The 12,671-nt window shown below is 39.8% G+C and overlaps 1 protein-coding gene and 1 long non-coding RNA gene across 2 annotated transcripts; both read left to right on the top strand.

The window, feature by feature from the left end:
• Window positions 1–2,695: 2,695 nt before the first annotated feature.
• On the top strand, window positions 2,696–10,134 carry LOC123138614 (uncharacterized). The gene is made up of 6 exons (XM_044558567.1): window positions 2,696–2,700; window positions 4,558–4,704; window positions 4,981–5,053; window positions 9,170–9,253; window positions 9,628–10,015; window positions 10,096–10,134. Exons 1-6 carry the CDS (start codon window positions 2,696–2,698, stop codon window positions 10,122–10,124), a joined length of 726 nt encoding a protein of 241 aa, XP_044414502.1. The 3' UTR covers window positions 10,125–10,134.
• Window positions 10,133–10,801, top strand: LOC123133140 (uncharacterized). The gene is made up of 3 exons (XR_006465165.1): window positions 10,133–10,173; window positions 10,387–10,439; window positions 10,541–10,801. It is a non-coding gene; the product is annotated as an uncharacterized lncRNA (long non-coding RNA).
• The last annotated feature ends 1,870 nt before the right edge of the window (window positions 10,802–12,671 follow it).

Here is a 12,671-nt window from a genome sequence, read left to right as displayed (position 1 = left end):
CTGCTCCAAGGACAAGTTTATCCTGGTCTGGGGCCTCGACACACAACACTGCATTCAAATTGTTGATGGCAAGGCCACCACAACGAGATATGGTCAATGGGTGTTGATCCTAGCGAGAAATTTTTGGTGTCTCACTTGGCCGATCCAGAGTTGCGGGTGTTTAGAATCAGGCAATCAGCTGAAGAGAGTGAAGATTGGAACAAATGGGATGCACTTCGTCATTGATCTATTACTTTGATTAGATGCGGGAAGGGCAAGAGACGGAGGCTTGGATGTGATCATTTTTGGAGTGGGTATGTGCCAACCAATTAGCATATTACCAATTGGTTTTGATGGATTCATGAATTTAAAATAATTTCCTTGCTCTACTGCATTTTTTTCTGGTCATGTGGTTGTCTGTACCTCGCCATCGACACTAGGAATACTTTAGTTCAAACCTGCAATTATGATCTCCACTCTTTCGTGCTGATTTGATGTGTTACCAGTACACAATCATTTGCACCACCCTGTATATACCAGGACCCTTTCTTGACTGTGAATTCGATGTTTGATTCTGTTTCAGGTTATTAAGAAGTTCTATGAAGTTCGCTACAGATAATGTGAATGCCCTTCAAACATCACTTTTGAAGAGAAATGTTCAGTTCTTCTAGATGATCCTGCTGACAATTGGTGTTTCAACTCGGATGGCGAAACCTCAACTTCAGAGTAAACTTACACCTGTTGATAATTCACTTGCAGATTTATATGTTTTAGTTTTTAACTGCTCTCGCGGTTTAAAATATATCTAATACTTCTATTGAGTTTTTATAATCCACTATTGTACGATATGTTTTTGTGGACAAGTTTATTTTGGGAGCCTAAGAAATGCAAAGGATAGGGATGTGTTAAACTTTGCTGTCAGTTCTCTCGTTTAAAAAAATACTAATAGGAAGCAATTCTACTTTGAACGTTAGCTTTCTCGCATAAATTATGACACCTTGTGTGGGTACATAAATTACAAATTAGCTGCATGTCTGATGGTTCCTAAGATTGTAAGTTAACAGTTATTCTATTTATTGGGTTTACTCTGCTAGAGATGATAATGTCCTCTTTAATTAAATTCAGCAGTGTATATACAAAAGGACCTGGCTGTCAATAATTCTCATTTGCAAAAATAGGTGCTCTGGTAATTTCAGTTTCCACATTCTGTGTTATGATACATTTAAATGATTGGAATGTATCAAAGTATAGTGTGGACATAATCAGTTAGACTTGGTAAGACTTTTTGATTGCGCAACATTAGAAAATATAAATAGATAAATTAATAACATAAGCCTTGTATGCTTCTTTGCGAGGAGCACACCGACAACTCTTTTTTTTTGGTTACTTGTCAGTTTCATAATTTCTAGCTTTATACACATTGACTGATTTTTTATCTATGCATCTCTAGAATAGGAGAATGAGTCTGCCTTTTTTTCCAGACACTCCTCCTTCATATCCCATGTTCTACATTCTTGCATCTCACTGTGGGAGCAATATTTAGCCAATCCAGCAATTAGTAAAAATAGCATTGCGTGCATTTTTAGTCAATCCAATTTCACAAAGATTTCCTTTTGTTCCATTATGAGCGCTACCCATGAGATGATCAGGAAGTTAGCTATCATGGTAGTATCTGTGCTCTTTTGTTCTTTTTTTTTGCCAGACGTGATTTGGGTGCGCCTCATGATCACTTTATTCTGCCCAACAAGCAGTATTTCTGATGACTTGGACAATTTCTATCGATAATTTTGTGCCTCTATGCTTGCAGGATGATGGGTTTTTATGTTCCCATGAAATTAAGCTTCTTTGTTAGTTATCATCTGCCATAAATATTAGTTCCATCTTATCTGTTCTGCTAGCTGAAATTGATCATGTCGGATAACTGCCTTTACTACATCACAAGTTCTATTCTTATGATAGATTGTCGAAATATTTCATCGGTTTGCTTCAACTCCTATTGGTCCACCCCAAAACGCATGCTTTGTATAGAGAAGCCTGCCAGATAACTGTCTTTACTATGTGTATATATACCAATTTTAACTGACCTGATTATTGTCCTAAACTGAATAGAGCAGCATGCATTGAAGATACCGAGTTCGCTCTGAAGATACTGCACGCTTTTGTTTGTGAAATTTCCTTCATCATGTTTCTTTTAGTTATCTACTCCACGAGGCATATTAATTTACAGTCTGTACTTTGCGCTTTATCAGAAGATGTATTTGTAGGTGTTATGTCACAAGATCTAAACTGTATATCATTTGTTGTGCAGGATTCCAGATTAAGTGTCACAACTTGTAGTTCTGCTCCTTCTGGTGTCCTCTCATCATGTTTCTTTTGGTTATCTGGCATCCACTGAGCTACTCTGACATTGACTGCAGGTTCATGTTTTCTCTCTCTTTCTCTCTGCAGCTACCTGATACTTCTTATTCTAGGGTTTTCGAAATTAATTTGTCATTTGTGCTGAACTGAAAAGCTCAACTAAAGCTAGACACTTATTTCCATGTGCAAATTCTTTTGTTGCTAAAATAATCTATGAAGAAGAAAGAAAAGAGAATCTACTGATAGCTGCATTTGTGCTCTTGTTTAACAGTACCGTTAAGAATGGAAACCTCAAAGGTAGCAAGGACTAGGAAATTATCATCAAACCGTGGTGTTTCATCGAGGGCGATCTTTATCAATGAGGTAATTGTTCCTGGAATTTGCTTTCAAAATTTGAATGCTTTGGAGCTAACTCATGTTCTAATTTCGCAGGGTTGAATTAGACCTTCACAGATCATTACATCTTTAGGTAATAAAAATGCTGATATCATGATCGGATATAATATTACAGAAATTATGAAAATTCAATGGATTTTATTTTCTTTATCATTATAGTAATCAGAATGTTTTGTCCTGCACCATATTATGGGTTCAACAACTTTTTGTATGATGTAGGAGGAGTTGGAGCAGATGAGATTTCAAATGGCTTTAGTGAGAAGAGATGTAAATCATTATTCTAGACAGGTTCTTGGTCCTAACCAAATCACACTTTTTTTGTTGTTGTAAAACTAGCGAATGCAATTTTTACTTGGACCCAACTTGATAAGAAAGGTTAGTTTGAAATTATGGTCATTGGGAGTTTAGAAAACGTAGCAGATTTTTTCTTCGGATTATGCATTTTGCATGGTCGTCTATCTGTTGTGGTGTCTACATTCTAAAATCATATCTAGATTATATGATTACTTATCACATTTGGTGAAGGTGATTGGTCGTATTTCATATCTATTGGTGGCTGATCATCTGATTTTCTAGAAAGGGCAGTCGGATTTAGTGTGGCAGTTCTTATGCAACATTCCTGTAAATATGCTGGCAGAGTACCTTCCGGGCCTCCCAGCTTCTGTTTCATTTGACGAGCATCAAGACATTTGTAACTGCTTATGTAAAATAGTTCCTGAAGAGAAACTTCTTAATCATGTCTCACAATTGTGCCTCTTTACAGTTCCTAGCAATAACTTGCTTGGTATCCTGTTAAATTTGAGTTTTACAATTTGTGAAGTTTGTATTCACTTGGATCGAAGGAACATGCGCCAAGCGCGTGTTCTCTGACGAGGTGTATCCGGGCTTCGCCAGCTGCCGCTGCTATGAATATCATCTGTTGCATGATTGCTAGCTCTCTTATATTTCAGTTGTTTCTACCATCAACTGGTTCTGAATGTTTGTTTTATGTAATACTTGCTTGGATATGGTTCACACTTTCTAACTTCTAAGCAAAGCTGATATATTTTTGCATTATGGCTACTTCTCTTTCATAAAGGAAGGCCACTTTATTCATGCTTGATATACATTCATAAAAAAGGCACCGGACCCATGAGCCTTACTGCCATTGATAAATGGTGCCATGTATTGATGCTGATGTGCACACACAAGCTGGCCAAATAAAAGCCGAAAAGGCGCGCACACAGCCTAGCACCTCCCATCGCACCCCTCAGGCGGCGCCACAGGCTTGGCTGAGTCACAATTGATGTATGTCTTCCTCCTGATTTCCCCTTGCTCTCTGAAATCTAATTATTACATCAAACCTGAACTTGAGTTTGAGTTATGATGGTCACATGCTACTGTCACCAGACAATGCAAATATCTTTCTCAAATAAAAAGAAAAAAAAAGTATTTTTTCTCTTTTTTCGCGATATGATCATTTTCACATGCACCTAATTTATATCGCTGACTAGGTTTGTCCCATATTTATCTGAATTACATATGCCATTTGTTGCATTTATGTGCACCAGAATAGAATTGACTGAATTTTTTCTTTGTAATGGTAACGATTCATTGAAGATAAGATTTAATCTACCTTGTGCCACCACTTGTGATGCTTGAGACAAAGGATGCAGTGTCAGATCTAATGTATTTTGGATGTGTCCCTTTAATATGAGTATACTAATAAAGAAGCCATGGCATTTGCCAGTGCCAATTGATGATGAAGTTTGATTGTCTGTACTGATTTTAAACTTTACATTGATTGGCTAGCTTATTCATCTGATTTTTTTTTGCGCATGTCAGGAGGAAGCTTGAGAATCTGGGTACCAGATCTCGCCAAGGTGGTGAGATGGAGGCCTGCTTCCTGCTGTTTTGTTGGTTGATGCAGTTCCAGGGCCTCAAAGAGCACGTTCTTGTTGATGACCTCTTCCTCGCCAAGCTTGTCGTGGAGTGCGGGGACATTTAATCGCCAACGGCTCTTTTATTTTGAAATCTGTGCTTAAGTTGGAATGAGAAAGCTTTTCATGCTGGGATGATGCCAAGGGCTGGGACTTACTGCATATGCATGGTTGTGTGCCATTTGTGCTATAAGCAAGACTGGCTTGCTTTACTTTTGAACCAGCTACATTATATAGAATGCATCACTAAAGCAGCTCTACCATTGGTTGCTACTCTCCCTCGTTAAATAACAAGCCCTTATCACTTGCATGTACCTGTGCTACCCAGACTGCAAAAACCAAGTGAAAAGGACGCCTGCCAACCTGGCACCGCTCTCAACTTCCTCTCAGTAGGCGCCAAGGTTGTGCGGGATATCTTGTCCGGAGACTCCAGTGTAAAGCTTGAGTAAAGACTAACCAGTACATGATCCTTTTTAAGGAATCATTTCATTATCTCGTGGTAACATCATTTTTTTTAATCATGAAGCATGTGACCTATTGGAATATGCTCTAAATCCTAATAACAAAATAGGGAGTTGAATTTTTATTAGAATGGAATGATATAGTTGTGTCTATAAGATTTCGTATTGTTTTAGTTCTGGACTTCTGGTTATATATTGCCTCCCTGAAAGGTTGCTTGTTGGACTCCTTTCTTTTGTCAAAAAAATGTTTGTAGTCTGTATGCTGTACAGCTTATGATTCTTCTAAATATTTATTAAAACTCAAAATGCTTTATCGTATTGTGTCGTAATCAGGTGTTGAATAGATTCCTCTATTGATTGGGAGTGTGTTGGACGCGTAGGGGAGCAAAAACTATGGAGTTGTCAGTCCACCAACGCTCTTTCTAGAGCTATACTTGTGCACGTCGGGAAAGTAGCTAAGTTGCCGGGAAGCGTAGATTACTGCCACATGTGTGGAAGCCTATCTGAGGCATCTGTGTTACTTGGCGGGATATTGAAGGAGACCAAGCAAGGGTTTTGAGATATACTATATGATTTGTATCCCAGGTTCTTCAGATTGTGAGTGTTTAAATCTCTCAAACTGACTATTAGTTAAGCAAAATGGGATCAAATTAGTTTGCAACATTTCTTTGTGTAATCAACTTGTTATATGATTGTATAAAGAAATTTTAAGGCATTTAATTGCTAATGGGTAAATGATGACGTACATTTTTTTTGAGACAATAATGATGACGTACATAACATTAGTGGTGAAGTCATGTGCATAACCAGGCTGGGAGCGCACAGGCCCGCCTCAGGAGGCGCCACCAGGTGGCGCCCCAGCCTCTAGTAAGTTAGCGAAGGTAGGGGTAGGAGATGAACTGTGTAAGGTTTGGCTAGGAGTTCCACCGGATTTTGTGCTTGATGTAATTTCGGATGACATTCCGGGGTTCGACGATTAAATAAAGCGGCAACAAGTTACCCTAAAAAAAATCATTTGCCACCAGATATTTTGTCACCAAGCGATTTGGTGGGTGGAGATGTACTAATTGAAACCAGCTAATTAATTCCTTGGTCACCATAGGCCTATGTGTTGTACCCTCACGACTTTGTATCCAGTGGAGAAATAGCAACCAAGGGCTAATATTCAAAAAGGCAAGTCACCTTCCCCCAAATCCCCCAAATCAGATCGTCCCTGGCGGCGGCCGACGCGTTCCTTGGTGTCTGACTCGTTCCTGCCGGCGGAGGGGGCGGCGGAAGGCGGAGGGCGCGCTCCTCGCGGCGGCTGGCGTTTTCCTCGCGGCAGAAGAGAGGGGGCTCTTCCTTGCAGCAGCGGCGGGCATGTTCCTCGCGGCGGCGGCGGCGGCGTGCGTGTTCCTCGCGACGGCAGCGGCGGGCTTGTCCCTTGCGGCGGTGGTGGCAGCTCGGCCGCGTGGGGGAGGTGAAGCAGCGGCGGCAGCGGCCGCGTGGTCGAAGGGAAGGGGCGCCTAGGGTTCCTCCTTCCCCAACCCTAACCAGCTCTGCAGGAACCGACGCCCCAAGCTCGCCAACGAGATCTCGCTCTCACCGTCAACACCAGCAAAAGCTTCAACCCATAAGACTTATCTCCTCTCTGTCCTTGCCTCCTTCCCTGTGTCTCTCCATTAATTTCCTTGGAGTACTTGATGGCTAGATCATGCACTTCAAGTGTTTGTGGAAATGTGTAAGTAAAATATGCATGTAGCTTTCGGTTTGTGATTTGGAAACTGGCTTGGCCTACCATGTAGAGTTCGGTTGTGTGATTTGACTATAATGGCAATATTGGCTTGGTCCGGTTGATGTGTTGTGTAGAATAATGACAATACTGAGAGTTAAATTATCCTGAGAGTTAGATTATCCTCTTCAAAACCAGAGTAGTAGAATAATGGCAATACTGCCGTGCCCAACCGGGCCATAATATACATATAGTCTTGGTTTTGCTTGTAGTAAAATATACAGCAATATGTTACTGCATATTGATACTTACAGCATCAGGACTTGTAGTATATTTTAGTAGTACAATGTTTAGAAAGGATATGCAGTTCTGTGATGACTATCTTCAAATACTGTTCTGTGATGACTGTCTTTGTATAATGTTGTAGTATAACATTTGAAGACTGTCTTTGTATACAATTCTAGTATAACATTATAGAATTCCATGGCTGTTGTTGCTGTGATATTATATTTTAGTATAATGTTACTGCATATAAAATAATTACACAAGCAAGCTGCGGGTTTAGTTTGATAAAGTGCAAGTTTTCTTTTGAAAATACAGTGGCAATGTGACATATATATGGGGTACTGTAGTATTGTTATTTTGATAAATATAAGCCTGATTTAACCGAAATTCAGTAGATCAATTAGTTTATCATGTCGGGTGGACTGGTTGAAAATGATTGACATAGCTAGCCTGATTCCTTTCGTGATTGAGGTGTTTACCGGCAGATATAATAATTTGTAGCTAATGTGGTTATGTTGTTATATTTTACATTTCTAGTACTTTGGTTCACTTGTAGAGTGCTTGTGCACGAAAAGATATAGTATGGATAAGAGTTGGATGAGGTTGCCTGATAGATTTTCAAGTGATTACATTTCAGGGTGAATGCATTCATTGATTTTGCTTGTCAACATAACATCGGCAATGATAAGATGCGTTGCCCTTGTAAAACTTGTATGAATATAAGTCAGCAGAGTGTTAGTCAAGTTCGAACCCATTTGTTATTGTATGGTATACAAACTTCGTACACAAAATGGATATTCCATGGAGAACAAGTTAGCAATGATGAAGACCAAGTTGATGAGTCACTTGAAGATGAGGAAGATCTTGATGATTTTGATGGATTTGATATGGTCCAAGATCTGCTAGGAGATATCCATAGAGCTACGATTGGGGTTGATGAGCAAGAGAACCATAATCATGCTAGAGGTAGCATTCCGGAGCCCAATGAGTCATCGACCAGATTTGACGGCTTGCTGAGAAGTGCACGACGTGAACTATACCGAGGCTGCAAAGGCCACTCGGTGCTATCCTTTGTTTTAAAGCTGGTACACCTCAAAGATCTTAACCATTGGAGCAACAAATCTTTTGACATGTTACTCAAGCTTTAGAAGGAGGCTTTGCCAGCCGGTAACTCGCTTCCAGCCACGTACTACGAAGCAAAGAAGATGTTGAGAGATCTAGGGCTAGGTTATGAAAGTATTGATGCTTGCAAAAATGATTGTGTTCTATTCTGGAAGGAGCATGAGGACAAGGATGAGTGCCCAGTTTGTAAGGAATCGAGGTGAAAGACACAAATGGGCAAGGGGAAGCGAGAACCTCAGAAAGTGTTGCGCTACTTTCCCTTAATCCCTAGATTACAACGGCTATTCATGAACAAGGAAATAGCTTCAGATTTGCATTATAATAGGGATAAGAGAGTTGTTGAACCAAATGTGTTGAGGGGTCCTCTGGATGGCGATGCTTGGAAACATATGGATAAGAAATATCCCTGGCTGGATGAAAACCCTCGCCATTTACGGCTCGGGGTTGGCAAGAACATATCAAAGGCTGTGTGGATCTGCTATTCTCTTGAAGCTACAAAAGTTTCCGTCACAAGTGTTATGAACATTATGTAAAATCTGGTGATGATGCTAGAAGCAATCGATATCCTCCCCTTATTGCTAATAGAGGTGGAGACTGGATTTGGCTCTGTGATCATTTTGAAATAGAAGATTTTAAGGTATGGTAGTCTTTGAATGGATGTCAACAGTTTTGCATCTATCTTATCACTCGACCCTGCCTTATTTGTTTAAAAAAACTACCATATACAGAAACGGTCCACAATTGGGAAGGCTAACCGCTCAAACCTACCTTATGTTCACAAGAAGGGAACAAAGTCATTTGTAGCGGTTCAACATGAATTAGTAAGTCACTATTACTTATCCTTATCTTGTGTCACAATTGTGGTGAAAGCAGAATATCGAAACTTGTAGCTGTCTTATTATATTCATGTCTTTTGACTTTGAATCTTGTATTATCAGAATTGTGGTGATATCGGACTATACAAGGAGTGTTACTCTAGTGATAAGAAGGGATGGGCATCAGAAGATGCCAGGAATAAACATGTAAGTACCATGTAACAAATTAATTTCTGTTGAGAGAGATTAAGCAATGGGAATACTTAGATACAAATGAGAACTAGAGAGCAAGAAATGGTTCTTGTACTTTTAAGTAGTAGTGATGGCAGAACTAGATGACGCACTATTATTAGGAAGATGTGCATGACATAGGTACAAATAATTTTTGCCTGACTATGGTTCTTGTACTTTTAAGTAGTAGTGATGGCAGAACTAGATTTTAATGGCTACGGTTATTCAAGTAATGCAAAGTTGTTAGTGTTGCATTATACTAATAGTGAATTTGGGTACTTTTAAATACATTATTATGTTGCTGCAATTAAGAATGTAAATGCCTTTCATTTCTTGTATTATTAATGCAGGAAGAAATGTTGCAGAAGCAAAAGGAACCTATAGAGGAGGGTGAAGTATCTTTAACAGAGCAACAGATTTGCGAGCATGTGCTTGGTAAGGCATATGGTTACATCAGAGGTCGGGGTCATGGACCAAAACCAAATAGAAGGGCTTACTCAAGCGTATCAAGCTCAACTCAGCATGTAGTGGAAGAATTGGCCTCTACAAAGGAGATTGTTGCTACGCAACAAACTCAAATTGAGGCTCAACAATCTCAACTTGAAGCTCAACAGAAGAAGATCGATTGGCTACAAAGTGTCGTGTCTAACTTGGTTGGCATTTCACCTCCTATGGACGGCACTAGTGCAACAGGGCTAGGTTTCACAACTGAGCGGCCAATGCCATCTGACGGAATAGGTATGCAACACATCAGTCTCAACTATTTTTTTCATTTTTTATTCACTAAAAATACATGTAGCATATTGCTTTTGATAAAGCATTCCAATTTCTGCCACAGGTTCACTGATGTCTAACACTGTACAAAGGATGTCAACTTTTCCAAGATCATTTGCAAGGTAATGTTATTTTTCCCATGCTCTGGTATTTTAGATGATGCCTCCTACACCTGGAGCTTGCTTAGATATAGCAGTGTACTTGGTATCGAGATCTTCTAATCACGATAGTTCTTGCTAATAATTCTGTAACAGAAAATGAAGATACTCATCATGAATATATGGACTTACAAATTCCAATGTATAGCTAGTAATACATGTATGCATTTTCAACAGTCATTTGAGGCCAGGATATAGACCTGCTCCAACTTCTTCTTCTGATGGAAATGGTATGATCAGTTTGCCTCTGCTTCAAACAATCAAAATACTATGTGATTTGGCAAATTTCTTCATGATCTTAATCTTGATGGTCCAAATTTGTGAATCACAGGCTCTCTAGTGTCGGATGGAGGGTCCAGGTATTCATGATCAGGTTGCTAGCTTTATTTTGTGTTGTTTACCTCACCAACCAAACACGCTCCTGCAGTGCTTTCCCCCGGCCGGCACGATTCGATGCTGCACTTTCCCTGCTTTTCGTGCCTGCTACCACATCTCAAGAAAGGCACATTGCATTTCCCATTAATTGTCTGCCTTACCTAGTCATTCTATTAGTTAATCCCCGGCACAAGCTTATCTTTCTCCTCTTGGACGAATGACACAGCTTGGCACTAGTTAACTTGCCATTTCTTCATTGACGATTAGCTAGCCTTAAACACTACTTGCGTCTGAATTTTTGGGTGTGCCGGTGCACCTAGATCCACCTCATTGCTTCTTCAAAACGCCAGGTCAATCTACTTATCTGACTGAATTCTCTTGACCACATTTACTCTCGCTTAGTCGAGTTCTGCCACCACCCATGCACTCTGGTTAGTAACACCAGTTTAAGCTAATTTAATGCGCTCATTTTTATTTGGTTAGTTTGCTGCGACACCTGATAATATTAAGTGTACGTACATCAGCTCATGTCTTGGATGTAATCACGTATGCAGTCTGTTTACTTTTGCTAGACCTGACCTGACCATGTTTCTTAATGTTGGTTTCACACCGATTCGTTAGTTCATTATCCAGTGATTTCTCTTGGTGGACAATTGGATAGTTATTGGTTTCGACCCATGGGAGTTGGAGAATAATGTGATTCAGAGCGCTGATTCCAATGTTTGGTTTCGCATCACTAGTGATGTTGTCTTACACTATAATCACAAAGAAGACATTACGAGGACCATACACATTTTTACTTTCTTTCGGTAGGCGGTTCCTTAGAGTTACTTACAAAGATTTAAATCAAGCAACAGGGAGCTTCTCAGAGGCAAACCTCCTGGGAAGAGGAAGCTATGGTACAGTGTACAGAGGAAACCTAACTCAAGCTAAGATTGAAGTGGCTATTAAGGTTTTTGATCTTGATATAAAATGTGTAAACAAAAGTTTTGTGACGGAATGCGAGGTTTTGAGAAGCATTCGACATCGGAACCTTCTGCCGATCCTAAGCGCATGTACGACGGTAGACAATAATGGCAACAATTTCAAGGCTCTAATTTATGAGTTCATGCCTAATGGGAATTTGGACACATGGTTGCATAACAAATTTTCTGATAGTTCTTCGAAATGTTTGAGCTTAGTACTTCTAGAGATGCTGATTGGCAAAGGACCAACGGATCCTTTATTTCAGAATGAACTTAGCATGGTCAACTTTGTGGAGAGAAACTATCCAGATCAGGTATTACAAATCATTGATGCTCGTCTTGATGGAGAATACAAGGGATATATCCAAGCATACACTGGAACAGAAAATGCGGCCTACAAATGTTTATTATCGCTCATGCAAGTCGCTCTTTCTTGTACGTGCATGATACCAAGGGAGCGGATGAACATAAGAGAAGTAACCACTAAGCTGCATTCAATCAGAACGTCATACATTAGAGCAACCAACCAAGAGCAAGTCGTACTTCACTAGAGTGGTTTACAGTGGGTAATTATCTCCTTTTATAGCAGGTTAAGTTTGTCCCTCATATTTGCAGTAGGAATAAATAATCAATGATGATAAATTAGGCATGAGTACAACCTTGTTATGCATCTTATTTACCATCTTCAAATCTGCAGTGGACTCGGAAGCCGCTTGCCGAGGAGTTGGAGGAATGGCTTGATCCGACCGGACCTGGCCCCAAGGGCTCGTTGGTGGGCTAACCAAGAAGAAGGTCGGGGCTACACGCATTTGTGTTAAGCGGTCCTGTGAACTTCAAGTCATGATGTATGAGAATGCAAGGCCTGAGTTTTTCATTCCTGTTATGTTGAAGCACTCTGTTGCTTCAATTTTTAGCGGATCGTACGTTTTACTAGGGTAAGGTTGAGCTTATGCATGATTACTGGTTCAAATACTATGTTACAGCCAGTTTTCTTTTCTTGTGTGGATTTGTCATTCTATGTTCGAAGATTTATTTCACTGAACTGCAAATTCGTATAGTGGGAATATGCACGTTTGGGATTTTAAGGCATTTAATTAAATTCAGATGCATTGTTTTAACTTT

This window comes from Triticum aestivum, chromosome 6B, assembly GCF_018294505.1.
Source record: "Triticum aestivum cultivar Chinese Spring chromosome 6B, IWGSC CS RefSeq v2.1, whole genome shotgun sequence".
NCBI lineage: Eukaryota > Viridiplantae > Streptophyta > Magnoliopsida > Poales > Poaceae > Triticum > Triticum aestivum.
Note: the sequence above shows the minus strand (reverse complement) of the source record. Positions and strands in the feature narration are given on the sequence as shown.